Here is a 16,801-nt window from a genome sequence, read left to right on the forward strand (position 1 = left end):
TTTCTCGTATCAAATTGTGCCATTGGGTGCAGAATGGGTGACTGTTTGGGGTGGCCGGGTTGAAATGTACTCCTGAATAAAACCTTGATATAGTGCAACTGAATGGAATTTAAATCGCTCGGTTATTAATCTTCGTGGTACAAGTAAACAAATACCCGTGTTCGACCGCTGTACTAGTTATCATATGTAAACAAGCACTAAAAGAAACACGAATGCACCCGCTATCGTGGCTGATAGCGGAATGCGTGTCACGTGACCCGTGAAGTCACGTGACCAGCGGAGCAGACGACGCCACCGTGAGAATATAAGTGCGTCACGTGACCGGTTATTTTACATACGGTCACGTGACTGGATACAGCTGGCTTCGTTACTAATAATTACTTGAGGAATTTCCACCCTTGACGGCCCCTAACGGAGCTTTGGACCTGCCAATCACAGCGCGAGGTGTGTGTTTCGTAGTACGGGATAAAATCTTTACTATAAGCCGGCTCGGGATTTAGGGCTGGTAGTACCGCTATCTGGCTGAGGCGTGCATCACAAGTACCCGGGCAGAGTACACGAGGGGTATATCAGTGTTTTGTATTCGCCCAAGCAATATTCGAGGAAATACACACATATATGAACGTTTTCACAATGGATTGTTCTGCACATTCCGATGGATTCTGAAATTTGGAAAAGTTGGTGAGCAAAGATTTGTTTACATTTTGTTTACATTTTGTTTACATGTCAAACTATTGCTGACATTTGTATTAGATAATTTATGTTTTGGAAATGTTATTTGTATATATCTCCAAATTTAAGCGATATTTTTTGTCTTGTAAGTGGACTGTTTGTAATGGAACGTGCTAGTATTTGTAAAACAAATATAGATGATTTTTTTGAGTCTATTTAATGCAAACAATGTTACACATTAATCCTGATCTCTTAAAAAACACACTTTACACACGTTGTATGATAATAATGATTTATTGTGCTGTCTGAATTTAGTTCACAATTCTTTATTATTACGCTTTGTGTATCACAAGAAGTATTCTTTAATATACTTTTATGCTAACATGCATTTATATGTGTAAGCTTAGCGTTATAACGAGGAATGTCAAGAAATTTATTGGGGCTTAGATATGTGTGTCTCAGTTACGCGCTATAGCGAGAGAGGAACAATAAAACAAGCATAACGGTACTTGACACAAAAATAGCTCAAGGTTACACAAAAACCAGCGCGTAGACAGCGATGATAGGCGTTACTGCCTCAACTGGGCGGCTCTTCTTTTGATGTCCCTACCTGTGTTGCTACACCTGTGTTTACATAAGCATAATGATCAAAATATCGGCAATTACCGCAAGCACGTAATTATAATTATCTCAAGCCATACTGCAGGTAACACATTCATATAATGATACATGTAATTTGACAACATGCATATCTTCAAGCTTCGACTCAAGGTTGATGAGGTCATACATGGTGACTTGATGTTCTAATTACTTTTCTAAATCCGTATTTCTATCGAGTGGTAATTATACCTGGTAACAATTATCCGGGGTGATAACCCACGCTCCGATTTGCCAAGGTGATAATCTGATATTTGGAACATGTGCTAACCGATAATAATCGGTCTGTCATTAGTGGTTTTCGCGGCTTGTTAACGGAGAACAGGTGAACGTTGTATTGGGCTCTCGCAGGGCACATCTGCATCGTTATTAAAATAGCACGGTGATGATGACGATTATATTGGTGATGATGATGATGATGATATGACGACGATGACGACGATGATGATTACAGTAGTGATGATGATGATGATGGTGGTGGTGGTGATGATATGACGACGACGACGATGATGATGACAATTACGACGATGACGAAGAAGAGGAGGAGGAAGTAGATGACGATGAAAATACTCGGAATTTTACTTTAACATCAACTTTTGACAGGAGGTTAGAAAGGAGATTTTTAACTTTCTTGCTACGTGATGTGTATAACGGTAAATATTCCTCCCGGAGCTGAGTGATGATGGTGACGATGATGATGATGGTGACGATGATGATGATGGTGACGTCGATTGTGATGGAACATTTTGATTTTAAAAATGATGATAATGCTGTTGTTGAAAACAATGAGTGAGTGACTTTAGTTTAACGTCGCACTCAGCAATATCCCAGCTATATGGCGACGGTCTGTAAATAGTCGAGTCTGGAACAGACAATCCAGTGATGAACAGCATGAGCATCGGTCTGCGCAATTGGGAACCGATGACATGTGCCAACCAAGTCAGCGAACCTGACCACCCGATCCCGTTAGTCGCCTCTTACGACAAGCATAGTCGCCTTGTTGGCAAGCATGGGTTGCTGAAGACATATTCTACCCCGGATCTTCACGGGTCGATGATAACAATGATGATGTCAAGACGACGACGATGACGACATTGATGACGAATACGATTGTTGTGATGGAACATTTTGATGATGGTGATGATGTTAATACTGCTGCTGCTGTTGATGATGGGGGGTGGGGTGGGGGTAGGGTGCTATATCAATACAAATTAGGTGATACACTAAGTAACATCGTCAACTTCACCATCAACATGATCAGCAGCGGCAATGACAGTCTGAATACAACGACTACGACGCTGATTCTAACATAAACTTCATGATGGCGATGCCTTTCATATACGAGACTCAAATGCTGCGTCCAGAAGCATCCAGCCCTTCGATACTTCTCTCCGCCGAGAATTTTACGACGACAGACAAAGCTATACACTTCAATCAGTAGAAACGCGAGTGGAATTTATGTCAGAAAATTCGAAAGTCAACGCATCCCAGTCAAGACAGGTAGCAGTTTGCATAATTTAATGGTCTAATTAGCATCGGTAATAATAATGGAGGTAATTTACTAACTTTTCTTAATGGGCGGCGTTATTGATTAATTGGCTAATTTCCTCTCCAGTATTTACAACTAGGATTCTACGCACAACTTTCGATAAAACACGTCGTATTACCTGTCGGTTTTTCTTAACAAAGCGCGCAAATGTCCCGACTGTCTTGAGCGAAATCTATACACGCGACACGATGGCCGTGTTGTCGGGCGTGGTATAAGGGGGACAACTCTTCCTAGACTAGTCTGCCACGCGAGTGTCTCGCGCGTCCGCTCTTCAGCACGCGGCCGATTGTGATCTTCTTTTCCTACTGTCACGGATTGTAAATTTACACAATTAATTCCCATGTTGTTAATGTTTCAGTTTTGTTTCCATCTAGTTTTGTAGGCAAATATTAAATTAAGAGCTGATTGTGGCATGGGAAACAACGAACCACGTGACGTATTTGCACCGAGTGAGACCAACGCGTGCACTTTGCTCAGAGTCAACATGGGGAGTTTGCAAATACGGGCAATTGAAAACAAATTCTTCGTTGTCAAGAACACATTTAGAACCCGTCACGATAAGGTACAGGTGCGCTAAATATGTCCACACCTTGAACTTGTCATGCAAATCAAAATATTCTACATCTGATGTAAAGACTAGTTTGTTTTGAAAAAGTAGTGTTTTCTGTGGGATAATGAAAGGCAGCGGAATGGTGGTAGTCTGTTTGTAAATTATTCGACACTGGATCTGCTTTAACTAGCAACGTGTTCGTCGCACCTGTAGCATGGAATGTTCCATCGTAATTTACCTGACTTTGGGAAAACGTTGTGTGGGCGATCTGCCATGTGACGACCCGAAATACGCCAAGCCTCGTTGGTTGATTGTTGCGCAACGCGTACCGCGTGGGTCAGTATTGGGCTAGTTTTCGTTGGTTTGTTGTTGAACGCTGCACTGTTCCAGCTATATGTCGGCAGTCGGTAAGTAATCGAGACCAGACAATCCAGTGATCATCGATCTACGCATTTGGGATGTGATGACGCGTGTCAGCCAAGTGAGTGAGTCTGACCACCTGATCCCGTTAGTTGCCTCATACGACAAGCCTTGGTTGCTGAAGACTAATTGTAACAGCGCCCCCCCTCTCTTTACCCCTCCCCACCCTCCCAAAAAGAAAAAAAAAATGAAAATGAAATAATGTGCTGGGTGCTGACGAAAAACGAACTGTGACGCATGCTTTATAATTGGGAGTGAAATCCGTATCAAGGTACTGATATCTGATATCAACCCCTAAGCTTTGGGGGACCAACAGAGCGTCCCTAACCCTCACTCACCCCACCCAAATCTCGGCTATGTTGTTGTTTCAAGCAACGCGTGCAGGGAGCGGGGTCAGACAGGCTGCTGTGCAACTGTGTCAAGTGAAATAGACGCTTACACATTTCACTAACAGCCACGTGCTAGGATGACTCGGCAGCGTGCCGTAACGTACACTTCCTTGTTGTTTAAACCCTCATGAAGGAGGTATCGCGTGATCGGTTTAAAGGCCCACGCCCTCCACACCGTGGATGGGTTCATATTTTTCATACCATGCCCTAGGGCAAAATATCACTTTGTCATTGTGACATGACGTCATGAACAATGCTATGACGTCACGTTTCTTCAGTTACGTTGCGTTCTACATGCGGCGACGGCGGGTAGCCAGTAGATTTGGGTTTATTTTCCTCAATATGACGACTTCGGTAATAAACAGAATATCATATTCGTGCCCATATCATACTATGTTTACGACACTCGTGCCTAAATATCAGTATATCCCTCACTCTCGCTCTGGGAATACGAACATTTAGGCACTCGCGTCGTAAATATAGTATGACATGGGTACTCATATGATATTCTCTATGTTCAAAACGTCACTCTGGCGCTCATTGTTGGTTTCATCGATATGTCAAAGCCCCACGCAACATACCGATGTAAATATCACGATTTCAATGCTCTGACGTCCCGGCCTTGTGATATTGACAACTGCGACATCACTCACATTGCAATCAAGCAGTTGTTTATTGCAGCTTATAGTTAGGTGATATTGCATTATGTCCTACGTGTATTGTGGAGCATACGGACAGATAGACCCCCAGGGAACAATTCACAGCCTAGTCATAACGTTCACAAGCAACAGTAAATGATTTCTGATCCGCCATCGATCATGGTCCTAATTTGCCGTTATGCCTTCGGCAAAGAGCTCGTGCTACGCGTGTAGTTCAAGCGCATGAGACGTATAGGAATTCCATGGACAGTTTATTTCGTTGACACTGTGGGAATAATTTATAAGCATACCCGTGACCCTAGCTTTATCGATTAGTATGCAGTACAGTTCACCCGACTTAGTAGAAAATGACAGGTAAGAACGCACAAGGTAATTGTGGTTTGGTGTCGCTGCAAGCGCTACTTGTTAATGGCTTAATTTTCAAGCGCATGGGACGTCCGAGAACCACGACTGGTTAATCCGTCAGCCGATTGGTCAATTGTCAGTGACATCATTTTGCACGTGGTTTCCCCGGAGATTGCTAACATCAATGGTACCTGGAATGGTTTCTCATATATATTTCAGATTAACCGTGCACTGTTTCAGGTCTGTCAGTAAAGGTCCCGCCAAACGACAACTGATGAAGTGAGCAGACGACACCCGAAGCAGACGACAGCGCGGGCAGACGACAATTTCACGAGGCCATGGACAAATCGGATTCCGTGCAAAGGGGAATGTATATACCAATGGAAGCAATTCAAAGGGATTTGGTTTCTAGATACGGAAATGTTCGGGTGTTGGTTGTACCGAAGGAACGAAACTCATCGACGTCTTCGTGCAAGGAAAATGAAGACTGTTTTTCAAAAGCCGACGGGAACGTGTTTGAGGACGATTCAGAATGGGTCATTTCGGACAGTAAATCGAGAAGTACTCCAGTATCCCCAGACTTTTCTTATAGGTCCAGGCAGGTTTTTGAATACCGAGGACAAGCAGAGACGGACAGGTTCACGCAAGAGCGGAAAGACACAGAGGTAATGATTCTCTTTTCGTTCAAGGAATGATATAGCGTAAAATGTATTTTGACGGAGTGAGTGAGTATGGTTTTACGCCGCTCTTAGCAATGTTCCAGCAATATCACGGCGGGGGACACCAGAAATTGGCTTCACACACATTGTACCCATATGGGGAATCGAACGAATCGAAAGCGTACGCTTTAACCACTAGGCTATCCCTACCGCCCCTATTTTGATGGAACGAAAACGGATCATGAGAGAGAGGTTGGGACATATCAATGTGTGTGTGCGTCCGTGCGTGTGCGTGTGACAGTGCTATCCCACAGAGATGCTATGCCCCGGGTTAACATGAGTACCACACATAATATTGACTTTCACTCGACCAGTCCTCGTCTTATCCCCTTAATACCTTGAGCCAGGGTAACAATAAGTAGCACCTTGAACGTAGGTGCACGCTCCTCTTTTCTGGAGGCATACTCAACATTTACACAATTGTGAAATCATAATCATACGTTGTCTATACTAACAATAAGCTTGCAAAAACTCCAAACCTGATCCATTTGGGGATATATTTTCTAATTTGTACAATTACTGAACGCAAATTGCCAAATCACGAAATTGATCCGATTTTTTCTCGTGCTCAGGGATAATGGCAACTTATTTCAAAATCAATAACATAGTTAATATTTAATGCCGTAAGTAGAATTTGACGTAGAAAGCGAACCGAAGACATATAATCTAAAATGCACGAATATGAGTTACGGTGATTAATTCTCAGGCACATGAAGCAGTGAGCTTTATTGTCCCTTTAAATCATCTCAAGGTCACGCCCTCAAGAAAACTTCAGTGGATAATGCGTCATCTTTATAAAGGTACTTGCAGCAGCTTTGAAAAATAAACGAGAACTAAACTTGATGCATTCTTAGACGAAATATGTAATCAATAAAATGATCATAATTCCAAATAAAAATGGGATATTGTTTGAAATTGGATAAATACAGGACGTCCGCGTAAACAGTTTAGATTTTCAAGTATCGAGTCATTATTGCCAGTCCGATTTGTATTGTGTCCGTATTGTGACGGAACTTGATTCCAACAGTCTGCGATTACATAATAATTTCACGTTCATCTTTCGGTATTCACCCTCAGATGCAGCGATTCATCATGATTACAAAACACCCAAACTGGGTAATTTCGGGTGCAAATTGTCCACTTTATGTTGTGGAAAATAGTCCATATCTTTTAAAGTCACGTGCTTAAACCGTTGCTTCCGGGATACATACGTGCGATGGCAGGCTGTGATTGGTTGATTTGTTTGTCGGTTGCTGCAGTGACAAGTAATGGGCGAAAAAATAGTCCTTTCACTGAAACGAAATCAATATTGTTTAATACGTGTTGACAACAGTTGTGAATAGCAATCACGGGTGGGGAATTGGGGGTGGGGGTGGGGGCAAATGCATGGAGCTAAAAGAGCCGTCTTATTCTTAGCACAAAAAGAGACTTAACATAAGAAACGACTTAATGCAGATTGCTTTGACATGAAAAAGTGAAACAGATACATTTCCAGACTCGATAGGTTATTGTCGTCACAGGAATGAGAATATCGATATCTTCAGTCGGCTTGCTGGGTAATTGGCCGGCCATCTATTTGTTACGTTAATTTGTGAAATAGACACGGCGAATCAATATCTTATTTCAAACTGGAATCTTTCACTTCGCTCGTGTCATTCGTATTATTTCCTTGATGGACGTGGTATGACAGTCGTGGTTGACGTTAATTTGAACGTATTTCAGTCCTGGAAGTGAGTGAGTGAGTGAGTGTTTAACGTTGCATGGACCACGTGACTAGTCCTGTGTAGGGAACGTCTAGCAGGAAAGCCGGGCTGTAGTTTGAGGCCCGGTCGTTTCGTACCAGATGACGTAAAACATGGCACTTGTTGTTACCCTGCCTGGCGCCCGACGTTAAGGGGAGGTAACCAACCTATGATAATGGGTTCAAATTCTCGTTCACACAATCTTCTTTCTAGGTATGTCAGCAGCATACCGATGCCCGGGGTTTCCAAAAAAAGTTAGAATCCTACATCACTTAGGGCGTTTCCCCATCACACCGGACTATGTCCAAAATACAAGTCTGTTTATTGTGAAGCTAGTAAATACTTTTCGAGTATTCTCATTTTCCGTCAAACTTAGAACTGAACTATTAAACAGTCGATGATAGTTAAAACCGCTCAAAATACAAGTCTGTTTATTGTGAAGCTAGTAAATACAATTTAATGCACGAGTATTCTCATTTTCCGTCAAACTTATTGAACTGAACTATTAAACAGTCGATGATAGTTCACAATTACTCAATCCGCTGTAACACACCACAATGCACAACTACTCATTAACACACTCACTCAGTAACACAATCAATTGATGCACAATTACTCAATCAGTAACACAATTCTAATGCACAATTACTCAATCAGTAACACAATTCTAATTCACAATTACTCAATCAGTAACACAATTCTAATTCACAATTACTCAATCAGTAACACAACTCTAATGCACAATTACTCAATCAGTAACACAATTCTAATGCACAATTACTCAATCAGTAACACAATTCTAATGCACAATTACTCAATCAGTAACACAGTTCTAATGCACAATTACTCATTAAGTAACACAATACTGATGCACAATTACTGATTCAGTAACACAATACTGATGCACAATTACTCATTCAGTAACAAATACTGATGCAAACTCACCAGTAACACAATAGTAATGCACAATTACACTCAGTAACATAGTATTCATGCACCCCCTTGCACACTAGCGTTCTTGTGCGTCGTCATGCATATTCAGAACTATGGCGACGTGCATGATTGTACCCTCTGTGACAGATTTACGATACGACAATCATAACCCAATCATTTTAACTAATCACCACTCTCCCATCGCGCCCGACCTGCATCCTTTGTATCTTCAGCACCAAGCAGAAATAGCAACAACAACAAAGTCATCTTTGATAATAGGTCACACGTCAACAATATTTCCCTTTATCTAGCATCGACCGTCAATGCAACGCTAAAGTGCTAAATATTTATTTTACCCAAATCCCCAATTTGCTCCATCGAAATTTGTCACGTTCGTAACGCTGCAATCGATGGTGGCACGGAAAAGACCCAACCATGCTTAAACAAAACGTACTTGGATATCGCAGCCATCGTCTTGGTATTGTGAGCACGCACAAAGCCTTCAACGGGCCTTTGTCCTGAACCTATTCTTCAAGCAAGGTGGCTTCGATCTTGCCAAGCAACGGTATTTCCACCATCGCCGGGTAGGTGAATAAGTGATACGCGTGTGCATCGGTGGACGTCGCAGAGACTGAGGCCCTTCCCATGACATGGCCGTCCATGTATGGATTACTCTATTCAGAATATAGCCGATATTTTAAGGACTTGTGGACGTGATCTGCAATGTTTGTATCAACGCACGACTCGGATGAAGTATATTTTCGTTCTCACGAGAACGCTGATACCGATTTAACAGTTTGTCGTTAAGCATGACTTTTGTGTTTTCGAAATAAATCCAATTTCGATCAACCGTGTTGTTGATCGGTTATTGATTTCGGTTTTAGTGTTCTTTTAAGTGAATGGTTAGGGTTTTACGCCACTTTTAGCACTATTCCATCAATATCACAGCGAGGGACACCAGGAATGAGCTTCACACACTGTACCAGGAATCAAACCAGGGTCTTCAACGCGACAAGCCAACGCTTTAGCCGCTTTGCCACAGCCCTATTTCGCCTTTTAGGCTTCAGTTGCATACAAAAACCCAATTCCTGGATAAGTACTTATTGGATTTCTTACCGGCATATTAAATGCACAGACAAAGTGGACGGTTGATGCCCATGGCGCATGAATTTCAACAACGCTGTTAAAAGCAGGGCGTCTGCGAATATATTCTCGATGTCTTTTCACAATTCCGCCTAACCGTATTATGTCAGAAACAAAAATGTAGACTTTCAAATAACAAGTGTCAGCTAGATTATTTCAGCTATCCTAAATTCACAAGCAATAACGGTATTTCTATTCGTCTTCTCTTGTTACATGTACCTGGAAAATGCAACTCTGAATAACACAGGAATTTGCAGGGTCAGGCCAATTTATAATATTCGTGTATAACGCGAAAATATTTTTGGCCTCATGGGATGAAAGTTGCTCAGAAGGGAACGATACCATGTATGGTACCTTAAATATTCTGTCATGCAATTCCAGATTCTCAAATCCAAGACTGAGTCCACGCCAAAACGTGTACCGGAAGTGCTCCAGCCGCCATTACGCTATGAGAAGGTTGCCGACGAGAACGCGAGTCTGACTCCCCGCCAAGCTGCAGATCCAGATCGACAATCTGGAGACTCCATGTCGGAGAAGATCAAGAGGCAACTGTTTGCAGGAATTGAAAACGAATACAGAGTTATCCGGAATGGTAAGAACGACTTGGTTTTGAAAAACAGAAACCGATAGGTTGAGGTAGATGTGGGACCCGTTGCACAAAGAGACCTTAGCGCTAAAACCCTCTTAGGGTATGGGAGTTACGATCATGTAATGAGGTCGCTTTGTGCACGTGGGTACATGAGCGTCTATTTGATTGCCGTTCCAGAAAATGTCCTTGTGGGTTTTTTTGGTATCTGACATTCAGATTCAACTCACAAAATAATTTAACAATTTCTTGAAAGAAAAATATAGCCCGGTTTTAAGAAAGGATAAGTATATGCAACGAAAACTCTTGGTGTTATTAACGAATTCTTACCACCTACTACTGCTCCAGTGTCCTTTACTACTACTACTACTACTACTACTACTACTACTACTACCACTGCTACCACTACTAATACTACAACCACCACTACTACTACCACTACTACTACCACTACTACTACTACTACTACTACTACTACTACTACTACTACTACTACTACTACTACTACTACTACTACTACTACTACTACTACCACTACTACTACTACTACTACTACTACCACTGCTACCACTACTAATACTACAGCCACCACTACTACTACCACTAGTACTACTACCACTACTACTATGCTTATACACGTACTTTGCCCTTCCAGATACGTACCACCGGGTACCCCCAGAGCCCCACGACGACGTGTACGTTGACCGCCACCGAGACTCCGACAAGCACCCAATGTACTACGCATACAGGGACAAGAGGTCCCCTGGTCCCGAACACCCCCGGGCGTTTTTCGACCGGGACTTCACCTACCATGACCGTCCACTCCACTCCCCTTCCTGGGCCACACCCACACCGCCCTCACCGTTCCCCGACCATCACAGATGCGACTGTATGGATCGTCAGCAACGACATATGGAGTCAGGCAGAGAAAGATTGGAGATGACAAAGAAAAGGAAATTTGGTATGTGCACTATTTTTGTTTGGATGCCACGTGTTTGCTAATTTTGACTTATACCAGATTTTACAGAAATGTTTGTTTGTCCACCTTCGGTTATATAACGACGTCCATTTAAGATCAAGTCTGGACCTAACAATCAAGTGACTGAGAGTGCGAGCAACAGAGTCACCATGATCAACCGATTTATTAAGTCACCTCTTATTATCAGGACGTAGGATAAAATTTCAACCGGTTCCAGCGTGGCTAACTTATCGATAAAGGCGGCGCTAAAAAACACTCAACAACTGTTGATATTGAGGCCTATGTTCGCCAATTTTGGGGAACAATGTGAGAGTTACCTCCTCTTCAGTGTAACAATTGTCTTTTGCAGGTGATACATCGTCAGAAAACTCTGTGCCACTTTCTCCGAGAACCAAAAAACAGAAATGCACATGCTCAATGATGGAGATGAACTTCCTGCAGATGGCGGAAGCTGCGTATAAGAACATCCGGCGACAAGATACGACACCAGCAAGTTTCGAACAGTTCAGTAGAGAGCTGGTACAGACGAACAGTGTGTTGAAGGAATCCGTCAGCATTCTGTCAACTATACGTGAAATGTGCGAACATAGGAATTGTATACGAAACTGAAATCACCATCAGACCATAGACTATTTATTCACAACACGAGGACAATATTTATTATAATTTATGATCACATGCGACATGACGTCACACAAAGATCCACACGCTTCATATCCGTCCAGGATACTATTCTGTTGCAAGATGGCCGCCACCACGAACTTCTTCTTCCGGTGAGGAAGGGCATATATTTATTCCATCCAGTCAAAGTACCACGTGTGCTTTATGTTTCCAAGAAGTATTTTATTAGTGTTATTTACGACACGGCCTCGGCCGAAAGACCAAGACACGTGTCTCATGTTTACCCCGTCCAATGTGCTGAAGTGGCGCTGTAGATTGTATCTCATTCGCAGTGTATCAGTTACCCAACATATACGTCCCAGAACCAAACACACATATTTCACTGAGTAACGATAATATTTCCCACATCAAAGCGGAGCGTGAAAAGCCTAAAACCTAAAGTGCCTAATTAAAAGCTTGTTGAAAGTGCTTGACATAACACTCTCAATGTCTGAATCCCCTTCTCCTGTCAAGACGGTGGTTTGAGAATTCTAATTCATCATTCTTATCGCCTTTCACGATCTCACCGATCAGAAATCGTCACCGTTCCTCGTCAGGATGGCATATGGCGATCTGGGCCAGCTCGATGAAAATCAATCTGGCGTCTGCTTACCTACTCGAGGCAGTCGCAAATCAAGAGACGAATCCGACTTAAGTTAATATGATTATTATATTACACCTGACCGCTCGGTGCTTAATCATGGGTTAACGAGAGAACGACAGGTAGTAATACCCTAGTCGATCAATAATTTCAAATATCGATGTCGCTATCAACAATCGGGGCGAAGAGGAAATGGCATATCGCTTTACGGTTGTCGTGACAGTTTACGACATTGGGATTAGCTAATTTCCCGTTCGTGCTCCAGTGACGCACATGATGAGGGCCAAAGGGAGCTTCGTTTTTTGGTTGTCGTAATTAGATCAGGTAGTAATACTGACCTAATAATGGTGTCGGTGCCATTCCAAGCTGATAGTTGAGTATGTGAGTGTGTTGGTTGTCTGTAAACATTTCCATCAATATCTATATTGACATTGGTTTCCTAAGCTACATCGTCAACATTCCATAACATATCGTTTGAAATCAGGGGCGGTGGGGTAGCCTTGTGGCTAAATCGTTGGCTCGTCACGTCGAAGACCCAGGTTCGATTCCCCACATGGGTACAATGTGTGAAGCCCATTTCTGTGTCCTCCACCGTGATATTGTTGGGACATTACTAAAAGCGGCGTAAAACTAAACTCACTCACTCACTCAATCTCCGTTGCAATACACGCAACTGAAAAGGGCGTATTGGTGAGTGAATGAGTGAGGCGTGAAATCGTTTGAAATCCAGTATGTATCCACCAAGAGTGTTCATTTCCAAGAATATTGATTCCAGTATTTGCGTTTTTGTTTACACCAAATTGTTAAGTCTTTTGACATCACCGTGTTTGTTTAAGCAAAACTATATTCACATACAAAAGTGCATTCCATTTTCACAAGTGCTAAATCGTTTCATTTCTCTCATCTAATATTCATAGCCGCATATCGATAAGACCTTCAACCTTTCCTCAGAGAATCTTATTTCCCAAATATAATTTATTAATGGAAAACATTGTTGATTCTTTGTTTTAAAAATATCAAATGCCCATCTTCGACTTAAATATTAATTTCATGTTAATATTTAAGAAGTCGAAAGGACAAAGTTCAAAAGCAACCGACATTTTTATGGTTAGGAAATTAAAACTGTTTTGAAACACAGTAAGTGTTCGCTGTGCTAGACATGAATTTAGTACATCATGGCCGATTGTTAAGTAGACACTGCAACGTTTGGACGCACACTGAATCAGACATCTTTCTCAACACTATGTTATCGCCAGCCATCTTAATTATTTCTGCATGGCGCTAAACATTCCGTTTAAATTGTATGCTACGGGCGGAAGCCATTAAGCCATTTACAAACGGTATTGATCAGCAATGTAGGATAAGGTCAATGTTTACTATCGGGATTGTCTCATTTGTTAAACGGAGTTTCTCAAATATAGTTATGGCATTTTCTCTATGTTTTATTAACAAGAGAAATTTCGCTCTTTGATGCGGTTAAACAAACGTAACATTTATGAGTTATAAATAGACAATGAAACTCAACAGACAGCAATAATTACTTCCTGAGCATATTTGACATGCGCACTGAGCCTATTGTCAGATGTTATCAGAATAATATCAATTAGCAATGGCCGCTGCCCCAAAACTGTTTGTTGAAAATATTTCAGCCAATTCCATGAGATAAGTGCTTTAGATGAAATTATGTTTTTCTGAATATGTGAGTATATGTTCTCGATTTATATTTTATGGAATTTGTATTAATATTTCATAACAAATCAAATCAAAGCATGCGCATTGTTATGCCAACAGATCGTTTTCCATAATGCATACATATGTATTTCACACAGTGAACATTCCATGCATATATCAGCTCGTGTCATATTGCAAGTTTCCCATGTATATCAAATGCGTTTTTCGCATTTCATATTTTTTTCCTAATGTGAGGAATCTTTGCTATTACGATTGAATGTGGTTTGGTTTTATGAAGATTCCTTATCCCTACCTTGTGATAATATGCTTTTATACATTTATATACATCTCCCCGTTATAACACATTTTGGTCCGTTTTATGGAAAAAAATAAGAAGTAAAAGATTATACTCTCCACTTGGCCTGAAAATACACATCGAGTCTGTTAAAAAACGGATTCCAAATTTTTCCAAATTTTGGGGTAACGAGGAGTGAGCGTGCGTGCCGTGTGCCTGTAATGAATGATAATATCGATATCACGATATTCACTAATCGATAACTCGGTTATCGACCTGCCCTACATCCGTCCAGCATTGTATTATAGATTGACTGTATTACCTACTGTTGTGCCCGTGTAGTGTTTTTATCTGTTCCTGTGTGGATGTAGATACATTGGAAAATAACTCTCACGTATCGTTCGGTTCGTTTGATCTATTCGTTTGCTCGTTCGTTCGTTCGTTCTTTCGATTGTTGATTCGTTCGTTCGGTTCGGTTCGTGAGTGAGTGTGTGTGTGTTTGTCAGTGATTGAGCATGAGTGAGTGAGTGAGTGAGCGAGCGAACGAGCTTGTATATTTCAACAATAACAAAACGCTATTTGTTTATAAAAAAAATCTTTCAACAATTATTTTTGGTGGCTGGCGATGTCATTTCTTTCAAAAATGACTTTTTAAGGCATCTTCTGGAACATTGTTTAATTTTTTATGTAATTCCCCACCCGTCCCACCTTCACGGCCCACCTAGAATATCAAACTTTGCCACTGCGCTGTCTCACTGCCCTACTTGCTCGAGTATTGACTGTAGAAACACGTGTACAACGGCTGAGTGAAGACTACAATTATATGCCTTGGAAACGTTTCAATGGTTTCTGCTGTAGATTTGCTGTATTTATCGATTGGTACGTTTGCAAAAATGTAATGAAAGTTCGCAATTGAATGAACTATGACCCGGAGAAGGAATGAGTTAATGTTTGAACAATTCATGTAAATATGCAAACATATCTCCGAGTACGTTAAATGTATTTTGTATATTCTCAATCTGTGATGAAGCACCACTCTATTATGTAACTTGCATACACTTCCTGTTTGTGATTGTAACCATGGAAACATATTTCCTGTGTTGTGATTGGCTGTAAATTGTGATGAGAGTACTCACTATTTAATATTTTAGCAGGGATATTCCACCTATACGTTTTTGTATCATTCCAAGTAGATATAGATTAATTTAATAATTTATCATTACAAGTATTGCGGTTATTTCAAATGTAAGTAAACATTACATGAAATTTAAAAACTGAAATTTATTTATTATTATGATTGGAATGTATAAGTTTTGCTACTCCTTGATATTTATTAGGTATCTCATGATTTAAAATTGTTTTCTCAAGCTGAGAAAATACTATTCACAGTCAGATAAAGGCGCGGTTTGTTTTGAATTCTCTGTCTCGAGTCATTGACATTTGATCAGGCAAAGATGGTGGATTGGGGTCCGAATTGACTCGTTGCTCAATAGCGGATGGGAAAACTTATAAAACTCCTTGCGCTCTTAGCCAATGACTGTGGCTACTATTTTGATTGGCTTGAGTGTGATGACGTCACGGGTCGACTGTTTCTTGTTGAGAGATGTACTGTTAGTGGTTTTGAGAGTGTAGTGGTGTTTGTTCTCCTGTTTGATTGGTTGAATAAATATATTATGAATTTGACACTTGTGCTGTTTTGTCCCATACTACATATCAAATAACGCCTACCTTGCCTTCAGAGGAAGGGACGATGGGTAGCCTAGTGGTTAGAGCGTTCGCTCGTCACGCCGAAGACCCGGGTTCGATTCCCAATATGGGTACAATGTGTGAAGCCCTTTTCTGGTGTTCCCTGCCACGATATTGCTGGAATGTTGCTAAAAGCGGCGTAAAACTAAACATACACACTCAGAATGCGTGGCCAAAAAGTGACGTAGCGTTCAGTATATCACATGACTGTTCACTTCATGCTGATTGGGTGAACAGATGCTTATGTCATCATCCACTGGATATTGCTGCAGTGATCAAACATTAATATAGCTCACCTCAAGATAAGCCTGTAACATCCATCGTTTGAGCGATGGTTGGGGAGCCGTGTGGTTGAAGCGTTCGTCCGTCACGCTGAGAGCTTGGTTTCGATTGTCTACAGAAGCCTATTTCTGATGTTTTGGGTGTCATTTTACTGAGTATTGCTAAGAGCGGCATAAAATAATACCCAAACCACTTGAAACCAT

At 41.4% G+C, this 16,801-nt stretch overlaps 1 protein-coding gene across 3 annotated transcripts; it reads left to right on the forward strand.

Annotated features, from left to right (window-relative positions):
- Positions 1–459: 459 nt before the first annotated feature.
- Positions 460–14,655, forward strand: LOC124286220. Of its 3 annotated transcripts, none has more exons than XM_046722559.1 (5): positions 460–681; positions 5,482–5,906; positions 10,160–10,370; positions 11,020–11,325; positions 11,693–14,655. In XM_046722559.1, the coding sequence occupies exons 2-5, from the start codon at positions 5,580–5,582 to the stop codon at positions 11,950–11,952; spliced, it is 1,104 nt and encodes a 367-aa protein (XP_046578515.1). In that variant the 5' UTR covers positions 460–681; positions 5,482–5,579; the 3' UTR covers positions 11,953–14,655. The 3 variants fall into 3 exon arrangements, with proteins under 3 accessions (XP_046578515.1, XP_046578517.1, XP_046578516.1); XM_046722561.1 differs by lacking the exon at positions 460–681 and adding an exon at positions 5,141–5,250; XM_046722560.1 differs by lacking the exon at positions 460–681 and having other exon boundaries at positions 5,327–5,906.
- The last annotated feature ends 2,146 nt before the right edge of the window (positions 14,656–16,801 follow it).

This window comes from Haliotis rubra, unplaced genomic scaffold (genome assembly GCF_003918875.1).
Source record: "Haliotis rubra isolate DU_JTF1 unplaced genomic scaffold, ASM391887v1 Scf379, whole genome shotgun sequence".
NCBI lineage: Eukaryota > Metazoa > Mollusca > Gastropoda > Lepetellida > Haliotidae > Haliotis > Haliotis rubra.

Coding starts and splice junctions, on each gene's coding strand:
- LOC124286220 (XM_046722559.1), top strand. CDS start 5,580: ATGGACAAATCGGATTCCGTGCAAAGGGGAATGTATATACCAATGGAA. Junction 5,907..10,159: donor AAGAGCGGAAAGACACAGAG/GTAATGATTCTC, acceptor ATGCAATTCCAG/ATTCTCAAATCCAAGACTGA. Junction 11,326..11,692: donor GACAAAGAAAAGGAAATTTG/GTATGTGCACTA, acceptor TGTCTTTTGCAG/GTGATACATCGTCAGAAAAC.